Source organism: Crinia signifera, chromosome 8 (assembly GCF_055691185.1).
Source record: "Crinia signifera chromosome 8, ASM5569118v1, whole genome shotgun sequence".
Classification (NCBI taxonomy): Eukaryota; Metazoa; Chordata; class Amphibia; order Anura; family Myobatrachidae; genus Crinia; species Crinia signifera.
Window position 1 is genome coordinate 3,886,315 of NC_139224.1, and position 16,835 is coordinate 3,903,149.

Consider the following 16,835-nt stretch of genomic DNA (forward strand, 5'->3'; position numbering starts at 1 on the left):
CGGAACAGGCTTTATACTGATAGTAATGTTGTAGTAGGGAGCCATGTGGAGAATGTGTACAACGCCACCGCGAGGGCCCGGAACAGGCTTTATACTGATAGTAATGTTGTAACCTGACATCTCCCTATTCACCCACTTGTCTTTTCCTAATTGCAGCAAACACAGGACTACAGCCAGAAGGCCGCATGTAGACCATAACACTGTGAGCTTGTGTGTAAAGCAACATTAATAGTATTATATTCCTCGTAACAGGTGCTGAAATGCTGCTTTTACAAGGGGCTAGGTAGAGACCCTGCATTCTGCCTAATGTGGGCATATGTACCTGTTTTTACCTTTCTGTGCATTTTGTCTAAGTACAGTAGGTATATTTCCGTATACCCTTCCTTTATACCACAGGTCATCAGACTTGGCCCTCAGGACCCCACGCAGTGCATGTTTTCCAGGTCTCCTCACAGAATCACAAGTGAAATAATTAGCTGTACCTGTGGATCTTTTAAAATGTGTCAGTGAGTAATGACTTCACCTGTGCAACTGCCGGGTGACCTGGAAAACGTGTACTGTGGGGGGTCCTGAGGTCAGAATTTGAGAACCCCTGCTTTATATAATGACCCCCACTGCAAGTGTACGCTCTGATTCTGACCCTCACAGCGCTATATACATCCTGGAGACCACGTCCACGTTCTCCTTTTCACCTCCTTATAGAGACACGGATATGTATTCAGGTATTTATGGACCGCTACCTATACAGCGCACACATTATCTAGCGCTATACAGAGATTAGAGACTACATCAGTCCTACATGTCGGTCCCTGGAAAAATGCAAATATACGGTGGGAGAACATATAAACCCCGCACAGATCACTGTTGGTAAACCCTGATTTATTCTTTTATACTACCCCCCCCCCCCCCCCCCCTGCAATCCTCACACTTCATTTATTTAATTGTAAATCTTATTTCCTTGACCTTTTGTTGAATTCTGCTAATATCCCTTTTGCATCGCTGACATAAACCTGGGTCAGACCCGGGTTGCTGACGTAATGACCCAGGTCGAGAAGCGATGTGAAAGCACCAAACCTTATGAAGCGGGTTGCAATGTGAAAGGGTTATCTGTGGCCTAACCTCCATACATATACACTTAGTGTTCGCTCTAGCAATTAGAGCGGGCAGGGCGCCGAGTGCGGACCTGGGGGTGGGTCCCGAGTGTGGACCTGGGGGCGGGCCCGGCCACTGCCGTCACCAAAGTCGCTGTGTTGCCGGGGAAGCGCCGGGCATCGCCGTCTACGGCTGCGCTGGGCTTCCCCGTGAGGCTGTTTTAGTGGGGCGCTGCTAGAGGGGCGGGTCGCATTTTTCCCTTTAAAAATCGGGCATGGCGCAGCGCCCCACTAAAACAGCCTAGCGGGAACACTATACACTGCTGTGGCTTCTGTACTGTAATACAGCTGGAATGTAGGCTGTATGGGGTCCTGTAACCAGCAGCCATGGTCTTGGGTTGCAGGACTTGCCCAAAATGCCTCCCTGACCCTCTCGCCCTCTGTTCCTTAAGTAAAACTTACATTCCCAGATCTGGGAGCTGGGAGCCGGCTCTATTCCCGAAGGTCAGGACTTGCATTCTTATTTATGTACATTCCGACAGCTGGGAAGACACCTTGTGGTATTTATGCCCTAGCTTGTGCCCCTGGGACTAATTCACGTGCGGATGGAATTGCACAGGAAACCGTTCCGTGTCCTTTTACTTCAAATGCAGCAGGAGGGACCTGCGGGAGATAGACGCCTCCTGTGTGCACGATCCGAGGGCTTCGTATGAGGACCCAGCCTCCGGACACTATCGGACGCAATTCATGATGGTTTCAGTTAGCCGTCAGCCTCATGAAGATCTGGACACCTGAGTCCATTAATGGCCCATACACACTTGAAGATTATCTTTCCAATCTGGCTGGTTGGAATTAAAAACCTGGACCGTTTTGGGAGCAAATAACATTTGACCATTTGCTCCTAAACATGAAAAACAGACACAAATCGTCATTCAGTCAAATTGGTTAAATCCGTTTATGCAGGTGACGGCTTTTGTCCATTTTCCAGCTTTTGAGAGCAAATAGTTGATTGTAAATTTTCAGATTTTCATTCCAGCTCTGCTCTTCCCACCAGGAAAGCAGCAGGTGTGATATCGCAAGACCCGTTCTACCATGCAAAGTAATGGGCAGCGCGGCGACACAAAAGCGCGACTTTGCGTATTTCCGCTCACCGCCTCAGGAAGACGTGAGCTGAAACCATTGGCGTTCACACCCACAGACAGAAGAAATAATTGAAGATCTGCACTGGGCGCCCAATGACGGAGGTCATGATAGAATTCCCACATCCACCTTCCACTCACCAACAACAGTCTGTACAGCAATTTGCAGCGACCCTGCGTTCCTCTGTGATCAGCAATCAGACCAGCAAACGGTCTCCTAATGTAATGTGGACTCATTTACTGCATGACCGAGTCATTTCCACACTCTGTAAGCCGCACGATAACAATTTATGAACACTCATAGAATTAATGTAAAATCTGCTTTCATTGAACAAATGTGACATGGAAAATAGAATTGGTTAGTGCAGAATAAATGAGAGAGGAATCATTGCTGTGTCCCGCAGACCTGCCAGGGAGGGACCGCTGTGGGCGGTTGTGTTCTAGGTCCCGGAATGTATGGAGGCTATATGGGGAAATGGGTCATGTGCAGTGAGGGCCTGTAGCATTCGGTATAATGGGAGAGGATGCATACAGTACCCTAACGCAGTTATGCATGGCTGTGATACACACATGTAACCTGGACCCCACACAGTCATCTTCACCTAACGGAAATGTTACTGGTGAAAGCGGTGTGATATCTGCCACAAAGCGACACGGGGGACGGTTCCCTGACTAATTTACTGTGTGACGGTGCTGGTGACACACGGGCCGGGCCCTGAGGAATACTGGCTGACATTATTAGCAGTGTAGCGCTGTGCACCGCAGGCCGGTCCTCCGGGGGCTCATTAATGTTGCTGTGGTGTGTAGGGGGTAGATGCAGTCCTCTCCTCATTAGGAGCCTGATCCAGTGCTGCATGATCATCCGTGTGGTGGGCGGTACTTGCTGTCATTGATGCTGTACATGGCAGAAGGTCACGCGTGACCATGAGAAGGGAGCGTTGAGGCGTGCTCTTCTTGTGGGTGTAACTGGTCTCGCATGGATCTTTCCCAGCAGATTTAGGACTGGCACAAATGGGCGCTTTGAGTGATGACTTTAAAAAAAAAAAAATTATTAAAAGATCATTTTTGCCAACTCCCGATTAATGCAGACACCTGTGTGTTAGCGGAGATTTCATACAAGTGATACCAGCTGTTACATTCTAAATCGGAAGGTGCTGGGAGCCACAGGTGAAGGTCATCTGATGCTGCGTAGTCCTGGCTGGAAGACTCAGTTGCCTTATGACAATGGTGACTCCAGGCTCTGTTGTCTGTTGCAGAGGTTTCCGGATCACCCTGAGTAAAGATGCATACACACTGGCCAATATATCAGCTGTTCCATTGAACGGCCGATATATCGATGCACCATCGACCAGTGTGTACCTATCTGTGAAAGGGAACATCAAACGGTTTTCAGCTGCATTCGATCCTGATGCACGGCCCCACGGCATCTAAATCGAGTAGAAAGATAGACTGTGCAGGTAAGACATATAGCCCAAATCTAATGCGCTTTGCTTCCCGCACACCCCTTATGGAGGACACGCTGCCTGGTCCATCTGGAGATATATCTAAAGGGTTTGTATAAAAAGTAATGAGACCAAATGTTTATTGAAGATATCTCTACAAAACATTAAAATTCTTTAAAATAAGACCCTTGTGCATGGACACACTTCTGACAATGAGGTGTCCGCGCTTGGAAGCGCCCTGGAACGTCCTGTCCTGGAACGTCCTTCAAGCAACGCGTGAAAGCCAAATTGACCTCTGCTACGGTCCCATGGCGGTGTCCTTTGAGGGCTGTCTTCTCTCAGGGGGGGGGGGGGGGAGAGAACCGGAAAAAAGTCATCCAGGACCAGATTGGGACTGTAGGGGGGCTGGGGAAGCTTTACGATGCCGTTCAGTTAGGGCAGTGACACCTCTGCGTCCTCTGCTGCTGTACAGTGTACTGCACTAGATAGACGTGCGTATGTATTAGTGTATTTAGGGTTCTAGTAGTGTGTCGTGAGGGGTTCTCTTCCCACATAATGTGACCATAATTTAACCACCTTTCCCTGTATAGAATTAATAGTACAAATTATGTTTGGAATTGTTTTGTGTGTTAATATTGATGGTTTTTAATAAGTGATTTCCTGCGGTTTCATCCTGACGTCTGTAATATCTCTGCTTTATTGCGTGAGGTTTTACTTTCCGATAAATATTGTTAGAATGCTTTATGGCCGCGTATCGCCGCCTGTACAGGTTGCGGTATCACCGATAAGTCACTATTGTCAGAGGGTGAAATGGATGAGGAGTTTTATATTCGGCTTCATGAATATTGAATAGGCTGTTGGACGGAAAAGTTTGTTCCCCTGTGCGGGAATTACGATGATTGGGAAAGAATTTCCCTTTAGTCTCCCCTGCATACAAGCGCACACTAGGGTTCATTGTTGTTGGGTGCCAGTTAACCTACCAGTATATTTGGGAGGGATTGTGGGAGAAGATAACACAAGCACAGGGAGAACATACAAACTCCACACAGGGCTGCGGTGGGAATTGAACCCCTGACCTCAGGCAGTAATGCTAACGATTGCCGTCCTGTTGCAATAATATTCATTTTAGATGTGCTGCTTCGATCCCCTCTCATAATGTTGCTCACTAGCGACATCTGCTGACAGCTGGCGGAAGCACACCTACGCTCGCAAACAGTTGCTGATAATCTTGCAGTGATTTATAATTGGCAGTGTGATTCTTATTTATTTTTTTCTTTCAATGCTTGTTGAACACCTGCCAGCTCCCATGCTAGGAGTACGTTCTCTGCTTCTTAAAATCTTGGAATTGATTTGCCTTGTCAAAATTAGGAGTACAGATCATTATTTATTCTTCCATTTCCAAATTTGCTTAATTAAATTAATTTTACAAAGCGTTCAGCACATTGACACGCGTTTCTTCTTCTTTGTCTTGAGCTTTCTCCAGGATTTTGTTGTTTTGTGTATTCGTGTTCTTGGAGGGACCTCAATGCAGGGGGAAGGCACAGACTTGCGGTTACTGTACACGGACTCGTCCCCATCTTATAATGATCCCCTAGTAATGTGTTAGACGCTGGGTTCCAGCTGTAAATCTGCCGTTCTGTCACACAGCACTTTAATTGGTTTTCTGGAGCCAAATGGAACAGAATCTGAATCTCGAGTGATTGATTTATCATATTTGTCTCGGAGCTGTGTATAGAATTAAGATTGGCAGAAGAAACCGTATTTCAGTATCCTTCAGCTGTTAGAGACTGCTGGGACTTGTAGTGTATCTACGTGAATAGGAACGGTGGCATTGGTGCCAGGTGTCTTGGAATAGACTAGGTGTCGCGATGAGTTATGCGTTTGACACCCACAAAGTGCGTGCTGCGTTACAGAACATACAAGAAGGCTCCGCATTGTATTGTCACCAAACACTGATAAGAACGTCTTGTGGTATTGGCACTTAGGGGGACACTTACTAAGATGGAGATTCTATTGAAGATGGAATGTTGCCCATAGCCACCAGATTCTACATATATAGACTCTAAATATGTAATGTACATATCGCATGCCCTGTAGTACAATACCTGCCTGCAAATACTATTCTGCCTTACGATATAGACTACTCGGAAGCGCGCATCGCAATCCAAAATAACACGGTGCGATTTGAGCTAGACCCGATGCGAGATCAACTAAAGAGTTAAAATCGCAAGAATTGCACTGCGTGCGGCGCCTTTACACATTTTACAGCCCTTTAAATAATGATCATTCCACGATTGCCATGTGTCACTTTACAGTAAGTATTGTGTCCTCAGCTGTCCTGGGTGGTTCCGTAGCTACGTCCCCTGTCCATTTCCAGCTATATTGTGGTCATCACAAAAGGTCCTGGATCCTCAGACAGGGAATTGGTTTAAACCCCGTCACTTTGTTCCAGACCCCTGTCACGTTGTCACCTGTCCGGTACACTAACTTCCGTTCAATATGTACAGACCTTGCAGAGCACACGTGGTATATGCTGTATCTTATGGAAGCGCACTGCTATGCTGCTCATTGGCTGGAAGCCGATATTCCCATTCTTTTTCTATGTATCACAAGGCCACGGGTTAGACGTTAGGAAGGACTGATGGAAATTGTTCCTGCATCTTGGATATGACACATTATTAATGTTTTTACTGTATGATACTTGGAAGAAGAAACAAATCAATAAAGCAATCAGCGCAATAGCGGGCAGAATCCACGATACGCGGAAAGGGACAAGACAAGGGATTAAGTGAAAAAGGTTTCTCCTGCCTCCACCTCAGGATTGTGTGTCATACAGATCGTACTTGCTGTTGTGATGAGCTTGGTCTGGGGAAAAGCTGTCACTACTTATAGTTCTATATGCGGTCTGCCCCCCCCCCACCCCCCCCTCCCAGTGCATCTGAGGACAATGCTATTGTAGTCAATTATTGTAACCCTGGAACATGGAATTTTCGGCAAGATAAAGATGTTCTCTTTGACAGATTGCATAGAACATAGTAAAAACCAACGTAATAAAATTGGAAATAAAATAAAACTAATCATTTAGAGGGAAAGCGCATCCATATGTCGGTGTAATAACGGTGTTACAATCAGTGCTGGCCAGACGACAGCGTGAAATGTCACTCACAGCCTATTAATATGAGAGAAGCGGACTGTACGGGAACACAGGAGTGCGGAACGCCAGATTAGGGTTACAAGGTTATAGGATTCCAATAAAGGGTACAAATAACTGATGTCTCCGAAGATCAAAACTAATACTCACAAAAAGGAGATACATTCTTCAAAAGGGAGCGTTTTACAGTGTGAAAAAAACCACCCTTGCGGGTTCTTTAAGACGTGATGGGTCTCTTGCAAGGTGTCTGTACAGGTGTGTATGGCGGGGTCTGAACATGGGATGGCAGAGGTTTACCAGGTGTGGCATCGGCTTATTCTTGCATTGGTCAGATGTGTACCAGAACATCCAGTGCATGCTAAATGACTCGTTAATTATAAGCCCGCTGGATCTCTGCAGCCGGAGAGTGGTGCTACTGTAAGCATGCTGGATATCTGCACTCAGCATGGCAGCCAGAGAGTGGTGCTACAGTATAAGCCAGCTGGTTATCGGCACACAGTGCGGCAACCAAAAAGTGGTGCTAGTGTAAGCCAGTTGGATATCGGCACTCAGCATGACAGCCAGAGAGTGGTGTTACAGTAAAAGCCAGCTGGATATCGGCACTCAGCGGGGCAGTAGGAGAGTGGTGCTACTGTAAGCATGCTGGATATCGGCACTCAGCGGGGCAGTAGGAGAGTGGTGCTACAGTAAAAGCCAGCTGGATATCGGCACTCAGCGGGGCAGTAGGAGAGTGGTGCTACAGTAAGCATGCTGGATATCGGCGTGGCAGCCAGAGAGTGGTGCTACAGTATAAGCCAGCTGGTTATCGGCACACAGTGCGGCAACCAGAGAGTGGTGCTAGTGTAAGCCAGTTGGATATCGGCACTCAGCATGACAGCCAGAGAGTGGTGTTACAGTAAAAGCCAGCTGGATATCGGCACTCAGCGGGGCAGTAGGAGAGTGGTGCTACTGTAAGCATGCTGGATATCGGCACTCAGCGGGGCAGTAGGAGAGTGGTGCTACAGTAAAAGCCAGCTGGATATCGGCACTCAGCGGGGCAGTAGGAGAGTGGTGCTACTGTAAGCATGCTGGATATCGGCACTCAGCGGGGCAGTAGGAGAGTGGTGCTACAGTAAAAGCCAGCTGGATATCGGCACTCAGCGGGGCAGTAGGAGAGTGGTGCTACAGTAAGCATGCTGGATATCGGCGTGGCAGCCGGAGAGTGGTGCTACAGTATAAGCCAGCTGAATTTCTGCACTGACTCAGCGTGGCAGCTGGATACTGGTGCTACAGTAAGCATGCTGGATATCGGCACTCAGTGTGGCAGCCGGAGAGTGGTGCTACTGTAAGCATGCTGGATATCGGCACTCGGCGTGGCAGCCGGAGAGTGGTGCTACTGTAAGCATGCTGGATATCGGCACTCAGGGTGGCAGCTGGATACTGGTGCTACAGTAAGCATGCTGGATATCGGCACTCAGCGTGGCAGCCGGAGATTGGTGCTACAGTAAGCATGCTGGATATCGGCACAGCGTGGCACCCGGAGAGTGGTGCTACTGTAAGCATGCTGGATATCGGCACTCAGGGTGGCAGCTGGAGAGTGGTGCTACTGTAAGCATGCTGGATATCGGCACTCAGGGTGGCTGCTGGATACTGGTGCTACAGTAAGCATGCTGGATATCTGCATTTAGCGTGGCCGTGGGAGGTCAGCGAGTTACTGTGAAAAGAACAGGGCACATCTTACAGATTTATGAAATGGAATGGGCAATGCTTTGCCCTGCTAACAGCGGCTAGTGCGAACACTACAGCCTATGAATGCACTAGTGACAGCATTGTGTGAGCCCATGGCAACCAATCGGCACTGAAGTAACATCTATAATTTGCATAATATCAGCTGGTTGGTTGCCCCTGGCTCACTGCTTCTTACATCTGCCCCAGTATGTCTGCTACGCTGGGATCTCTGTTTGTACACCATTGCTATGGACCATGCAACCACGTTCTACATCCATAAATCATTTCCTTCTGATTTACTGCTGTTATCATTGTCTCCTACACTGAAGAAAAATACCGGGACCAATGTTAATTATTGTAATTAAATCTTTATTGGTTTGATATCAGTAAGCAGCGGACCTTACATATTCTATTAATTCAGCCTCATTAGCATTTCTGCAGAAACAGATGTAATGGTCCCATGAAGTGAAATGCTAATTAATGTCAGATTAATCTCAGAGTTCTGTTCCGCCATGCTCGAGTGGGTTGTCTGGCTGGTGTTGGGGGCTACCGCTGGTCAGTCGGGGGGGAGGAGACCCCACCACTCGCGTTGCATGAAAAAGGCTGTTGAATACTAATTAGATGCAAAGCACCATAAACACTCTCTGTACCTACCCCTGTCATGTGGGCCACGCGGACAAACTGTTCACCGGGTGCACCCAACATTGCGGGGGGGGGGGGGGGGGGGGGTAGAGACTGGAAGGGGAGGAATAATGCACAGATGGCTTAATGGTTAGCATTGCTGCCTAACAGTACTGAGGATTGAGGACCTACCTACCAGCACATTGAAGAATAGCTGTAATCGTTCACCTCCCTCCCATTGCAGTGTGAATTCAGACCATTTACCCCACCAGTCCATAGAAGCTCCATGCCTGCAGTGCCCTGGTCATTCTAGAACCCCTTACATCCCTGTTGAAGCAGAAATACTAGCCACTGTGCTACTCTGCTGCAAGCTAGTAGTGCAGCCATGGTAACTGGTGCGGCCGGGGTTCCGTCTGCTGCTATCTCCATTTTATGGAGGATTTCTGAGGTCAATCCAGCTAAGAGCCTGATTCAGCTGATATTGGGCCCAGTTTTTGATGGTGCGGGTCTGTGCATGGGTGAATATGCGCAGTATCACACTCAGTGTTGGCATGGGAGGGAATGGGGGGCGGGGCCGGCAGCAGGGGGAACGCCCCACTGTTTATATGGGCATGTTGATGCCTGCTGTGGGCAAGCGGCTGATGCCACATCATGATGCCAGCGCCCACCCGTATTCAGTCGTCTCTCTCTCTCTCTCTCTCCCCCGTCTCTGTGTCTGTCTCTCTCTCTCTCTCTCTCTCTCTCCCCCGTCTCTGTCTCTCTCTCTCTCTCTCTCTCTCTCTCCCCCGTCTCTGTGTCTCTCTCTCTCTCTCTCCCCGTCTGTGTCTGTGTGTGTGTGTCTCCCCGTCTCTCTCTCCCCGTCTGTCTCTCTCCCCGTCTGTGTGTCTCTCTCTCTCTCTCTCCCCCCATCTGTCTCTCTCTCTCCCCGTCTGTCTCTCTCTCTCTCTCTCTCCATCTCTGTCTTTCTCTCTCTCTCTCTCTCTCTCTCTCTCTCTCTCTCTCTCTCTCCCCCCCTCCCCGTCTGTCTCTCTCCCCGTCTCTGTGTCTCTCTCTCTCTCTCTCTCTCTCTCTCTCTCTCTCTCCCCGTCTCTGTCTTTCTCTCTCTCTCTCTCTCTCTCTCCCCGTCTCTGTCTCTCTCTCTCTCTCTCTCTCCCCGTCTCTGTCTTTCTCTGTCTCTCTCTCTCTCCCCGTCTGTCTCTCTCCCCGTATCTGTGTCTCTCTCTCTCCCCGTCTCTGTGTCTCTCTCTCTCTCTCCCCGTCTCTGTCTTTCTCTGTCTCTCTCTCTCTCTCTTTCTCTCTCCCCGTCTCTGTCTCTCTCTCTCTCTCTCTCTCTCTCTCCCCGTCTCTGTCTTTCTCTGTCTCTCTCTCTCTCTCTCTCTCCCCGTCTCTGTCTCTCTCCCCGTATCTGTGTCTCTCTCTCTCCCCGTCTCTGTGTCTTTCTCTCTCTCTCTCTCTGCCCCCCCCCCCCCACAGTATAGGTCTAGCCACCCGCTCCTGCAGCGTAATCCTAAATGTCCCTCTGCAGCCTGCTCCCCCTCGCTCCTGCAGCCTGCTCCCCCTCGCTCCTGCAGTGACACGAATTTCCATACATCATCATTTCAATAACTGTCAACATTGTGGTGACATTTTGACTGCATGCCAGTTCTAGGGTGTCCGAATGGCTCACCGATAAGGGGCGAGATGCTCCAAACAAAATATGCCATAAAAACACCCGCTTTTGGGTGTAGGGAGGAGGAAGAGGGAGCCCTTAAGGTGGCCATACACACGCAGATTTATCTGCAGATCTGGTTGGTTGGATAAAAATCATGGTTATGGATGAGAGCAAATGACAGTTGACCATTTGCTTGGAAATGCTGGAAAACTGACAAACTGTCACTCATCCATAACCATGTGTTTGTTCCAACCAGCCAGATCTGAAGATAAATCTTACTAGTGTATGGGCACCTTTACAGCCGGGTAAGGGTTCAGGGAGGGAGGGGGGACCCGCTGCACATCGCCGGCCATTGCCTTTGCGACCATCCATGTGGACACTGGAAACGGTGAAGTGTGCGCAGCGGTACGCGCTTCACTATTTTGGTGTCGACATTGACACTAAAACTGGAAAACTCATGTTATCTTTTGACATTTTGCTTGTGTCGACTTATTGACTACCTAGACCTTGTTTGAGCTCATCTGCGCTTGGCATTCGTTCCCAGCTCTCGGTGTAGGGGTATGCCGGCATGTTTGTGCGGCCGGGGTAATGTCCCTCCAGTACTGTGCTCGGATTTGTGTTCTGCATTTTATCCATTTTTAGCCCTTTTCATTACTGCGATTCTGTCCTCAGCCTGACACCTAGATGACTATGTCGCCGTCTCTGGGAAGGCCATATTTCTCCTGTGCCCAGAGCAGATCTACGGCTCTCCCTCATTTCCCCTGAGTTCCGTCCCCACTTCCTCCACTTATAAATGCTGACAGCGATCCTCCGCGGCAGCCCAGAGACCTGGGAACTGCTGGAGGTGAATGCTGGAACCTGCTGCTTATTGATCTGCCAGCAAGACTGCTTGGGGGAAAACACATTGATATTCCTTTCCATACGCACCGCTCATTTTGGCATTTAAAAGGAATGTTTTTTCCACTGATAACTGTAGTTATTGAGATTTATGGTTAATATACAGTTTAATATTAATAAGTGGGAACACTTTGGGCAATGAATTGGTGAGTTTTAGTAATTGTATTCTGCATTGGAATAACAGGATTGTGTCCCCTTTGGCCTCAGCGGCAGCTGACGTGAATGCGGTTATTAATAGGCGCTGGTTAAACCCATGTATTTCTTATGGGTTAGACCAGTGGTTCTCAAACTCGGTCCTTTTCCATGACTGTTTTTATTTTTTTTTCACTTCAACCTTTTGACATGGGCACTGTATCGGTTCCCCGCATCCCCTCACATGGCTCGCTACGCTCAGTACACCATTCCATTCTCCCCCGTGTCGGCTCAAAAAAGAGTGAAAAACCCCATGTTGACCTTTTGACTGCTGGCCTGGACACTGTCTACCTAATGCGTGTTTGTCGAACTTCCAACCGTGTCGATTTTAAGCATGTCGACCTTCAGTGGTCAACTCAATGCATGTTGACGACCATTTGTGTGTAACATGGCAGTTAGGAGCTAATCGACTGGCTGTTTATCACTCTCCACTTTTTGAATCTTGATACATCTGGAATAAATCTGGTACTGGATGGGAGCAAATGTAATATTTACTTCCGAAATTTGCTCCCAAAATCTGGAAAAGGCCAAAAACTGTCGCCCAGACGCGGTACAGCCAGACGCGGTACAGCCAGACGCGGTACAGCCAGACGCGGTACAGCCAGACGCGATACAGCCAGACGCGGTACAGTCAGACGCGGTACAGTCGTTCAACCTGTTTGATTAAAACAATTTGACTGAATGTTTTGTCCATTTTTCCTGGGTTTGTGAGCACATTTCTGATTGTCCTTTGCTCCCATCCAGTTCCAGATTTTTATTCCATCCAAGCAACTAGTTGGATGGTTGGAGGAAAGTTGGTCTGATGTGTGGCCGGCATTAGTATGTACCCAACCTTATAGTCGCTACTCTCCACCATAGGTATTGGCACGGACAGTTAATGGGTAGCGGACATGGACATTGCCACCAGACCAGTGGTCAGAGTTCTACCTCCCATGCAGAAGCTTTTGATGCTATATAGAGAGAAGAACCCAGCTGTGTGCTAGACCAGGACAGGCGGATAGGAAACTGCAGAGGACGTGCAGGAAACTGCAGAGGACGTCCGGCAGCGGTTGCGGCCTGAGGCGGTCAGTATTGTCCGGAAGGCGGCTTATTCTGTGCCCGAGTCACCCCTGGCTGTGCCAGAATCCTATCCGCAGCCCTCTTTCCTCCCTGCTGCCCTGTTTCTCCCCAGCGTCCCTGTGTCAGCCGCTCTGGGGATGAGCAGCAGATTATTATTTTCTTACCGAGACGAGTTTGTCACATAGCGTCTCCGCACCTCTCGGCAGCAGCTGTCCTCCGGAAGAGTCTGTGTGTGTTATGGAGATGGGAACCAAATGGAAACAATGTGGCGAGCTGTCAGGGTTACATCTTCTTAAAGTGGAAGGTAATAAAGTGACATGATTGTGTTTGGTCACGCGAGCGAGAGGCGCACCGAGCTCGCCCATCTTAGATTATACATAAGGAAAGACAAAAACCTGATTTCAGTAACGCTGCATTATTTAGACGCCCAAATGCGACGCGCCGGGATTTCTTTTGAAGTGCAGAGATAACACGGTGCAATAATTAGATTGTTTCGCTTTGAAAATATACTTGTAACCATGGTTACAGAGGATACGGTTACTGTGGTTTGTATGCCGGAGCGCGCACTAACCTCTGCAGGTACCTTCTGTGTCTCCTGTCTGGTCAAACGCGTCTATTTGGAGCCTAATGATAGTCGACACAAACGTTGACGGAAACGATATTGACAGACAGGAGTTTTTCACTTTTTTTTTTTTTTTTTTTTGCTTTAGACCAACTTCGTTCATACTTTACCTCCAAGTGGGCGTAGAGTTAGACCATAATAGTGTGGCGAGCGTATTGAGCCACACGAGGGGACACTGTGCGCTTATTTGGGGACCATGTTGACCTGTAGATGGTGCGACTCTGGTTTTTGCGGGTCCTGGTGATTCTATTGCCAAACGCCAGAACCCGCCATCAGACGGAAGGGGACACACGAGATGCTCACGCGCCCCGTTCAGTCTGCGCCCACTGCAGTCTCCCCCATTGCTCCTGCAGCCCCCCTCATGGTGACTGTCTATCATGCTGTCGATCTAGACACCTGTCAATTATCTTTATGATGGGTTCGACTAAGCGTGGTCAACCAGAAGATGGTCGATATAGGCCCCGTCGACGGGGGCACCGACAGGTCACCTGGGCACCGGTAAAATGGACAGGGCGTGGCCACGCTCCCGTAGATAAAAATAAAGGAGCGGGAGAGAGATGACAGGTTACCTGGGTCCCGGTAAAATGGAGACGGGCGTGGCTTCGCCCCCCTGGAAAGAATTAAACGAGAGAGATGACAGGCTGCCGCTGCAGCGGTCTCTCTCCCCAGCTCCGCACACGGCACTGAGAAGCATGCACTGAGCTAGGGAGAGAGGCTGTGCTGCGGCGGCTGCCGTCCTCTCTCCCCACTTCCGTCTCCCTGCAATGGCAGAGCAGGAGCCGGACCCCTCCAGCAGGCTCTGGTAAAGTACCCCCTCCGCTCTCGACACCACTGACCACTGATTCCCTATACCGTAACCCTCAGTCTCTTTCCATAGACTACTGACCGGGTGATGGTCACGTGACACGCCCCACATTGCAGATTCTCCAGCAGAAGGAATAGGAACCTCTTTCTGCAGTGATCTGTGCAATATTACCATATATATCACAGTACTACATGTTCCTGTCTTTATACCGCTGTGCTTGGAGTACACTGCTGCTCCACCCAGAGCCCCCCCCCCTCCAGGGTTACAGACCTTACTGGACACAACAAACTCTCCCACTCTGTTTGATTGCAGTTTCTATTTAATAAAATATCGTTTTTTTTTTTTCAATTAGGCGTCATCATAAAATCCTTAACTGATGATTAATCATTCATTGATGGAAAACAATGGTTATTTAAAGGAAATTCTTAGACACTTACGTTATAATTAAAGACAATTAAAGTGTTAGATACGTTTATTGGCGGGTAAGCGTACAGTCTGTCCCCACTGTAATGGCAGCTTACCGATACAATGACCAGGGTTAGGGAGCGTGTTATTACTCACAAAGGGAAAGTGTACGAATACTCTGCCCGTCTCTGGGGGCAACACCGAAACCAGCCATAGCTCATATATGACCCGTGACTCCACTGTAATGTTAACAGTATCCGAATAAATGACTGACAGTATCTAATTCCACATACATGTGGTCAAAATGTTGAAAGAAGGGTTTTGGGTTTTTTTTCCCACTAGTTCATTCATTTGTGACTTTTTACCATATCCAGGAGAAATTTTACTAATACGGGACTTCTAATTCAGATGGGATGTTATGGGCAACTTGGGGTGGACCTGCTATAACGCACTCAATCTAAACAGCACATTTAAGCTACGTGTTGAGTCATTGTGCATTAATGATTATCCCGTAGCTTGCTATACTTGCACCAGGACTAATCTATCACCACAAATCCTGTACATGGAGACCTGTATATACCAACCACAAGATCACGTTCTGTAGATGTTGGTATTGTATGTTCTCCATGTTAATGTTGTAGGTTTAGGATGTCCGTTTCTACCTCTGCGTCTCTGGGAATAATTCTGCAGCTGTAATATTTGGGCTAGATGACTTTGTGCAGTTCATTAATGATAGCCTGGCATTCTGTGTACTGTGGCCAGGAGAGCGATTGCCTGGAGGCTATCCCATAGCCTTGCTGGGTGCTACGCAATAGCCAGATTGGATTCTAGCCGATCGTATGCACTGGCTGGAGTTTTGCTGTTGTGATCTGTGTGCGGGGCGCGCTGATCACGGGTGCTGTGTTGGGGTTGTACAGCAGCCAGTATCTGTGGATAGTGTATGAGGGAGCCTGGTATTCTGCAGCTCTTGTGTACCAGGGGGATGTAGTATCTAGTAATCGCTGTGGTTCTAGGTGCTCCTGTATTAGTATAGAGAACGGGGGCCTAAGCTTTCTGTATCCTCCTCTACTCCCAGTCTTATAACCTCGTTATGTGCGTACTGCGGAGCGGGATCCAGACCAAGGATCGGCCTCATTCAGACCAACCATCAACTCATCGACCCTTGACACTCCAGATGGTGTTGAACTACACATCCCAGCATGCCCTGCATCAGTTTTACTATTTAGCTGTGCAGGGCATGCTGGGATGTGTAGTTTCACAACAGCTGGAGGGCCACAGTTTGGACATGCCTGCCTTGGGCCATACAGGGGGCTATATTGGGCCAAGTTTGTGGTGGGTGTGGCATAGTTACGTCTTACTGTAAATGATCTATTTATTTCCATACATTGCTATAAACCTGGTGTTTCTTGCTGTCTAGGTACAGGAACAGGATGTTGTCCTTCAGTCCATTGATAGAGCCATTGAGGCCGTTCATAACGCAGCTATGGAGAACGGGGGGAAATACAACCTGGAGCAGAGAGATGTCCTTCAGTAAGTAACTCCAGGTGGTGATGTCACAGGAGAGGAGGTGGTGATGTCACAGGAGAGTCTTTCTGTAATACAATTCCATTTAAATGCACAAAATCTAAAAAACAAAGTAATTGGCTGGATTTTAATCCTTCCAGAGCTTAAACTCCTCAAGTATGAATTCATGTAAATAAATATTATGGGGTATATTCGATTAAAGTCTGATCCATACCAACAAATGCATGTCAGAATGGATCAGACTTTGAATTGAATATTCTACAATACCTATTCAATTGTGTGGCCAAATCCGACTGCCCGATTTGGCTGCTGCTGCTCACCGGGCCTGGTGGCTGCTGCTCACATGGCACCATCCTCCCCACCTCCTCTCCTCAATCCCACTTTTTAAAAGTTGAATTGAGATGGTCGCAAATGGACCAAAACCGTTGAATTTGGTCCTGTTTCCGGCAAAATCACGAGGATTGGTGGCTATTCCGCCAATCCACGTGTTTTCCAACAGGTCGTGTAATAGGTCGAATCACAGATTCAA

The 16,835-nt window shown here is 48.3% G+C and overlaps 1 protein-coding gene across 2 annotated transcripts in view; it reads left to right on the plus strand.

The window, feature by feature from the left end:
* The window catches only part of NCKIPSD (NCK interacting protein with SH3 domain), a 93,037-nt gene that overhangs the window by 6,683 nt on the left and 69,519 nt on the right, over positions 1–16,835 (plus strand). For both annotated transcript variants that reach the window (XM_083155597.1, XM_083155598.1), the window contains exon 2: positions 16,200–16,312. In XM_083155597.1, the coding sequence (XP_083011723.1) occupies positions 16,266–16,312 (47 nt within the window). In that variant the 5' untranslated portion in view covers positions 16,200–16,265. The remainder of the gene's footprint in view (positions 1–16,199; positions 16,313–16,835) is intronic.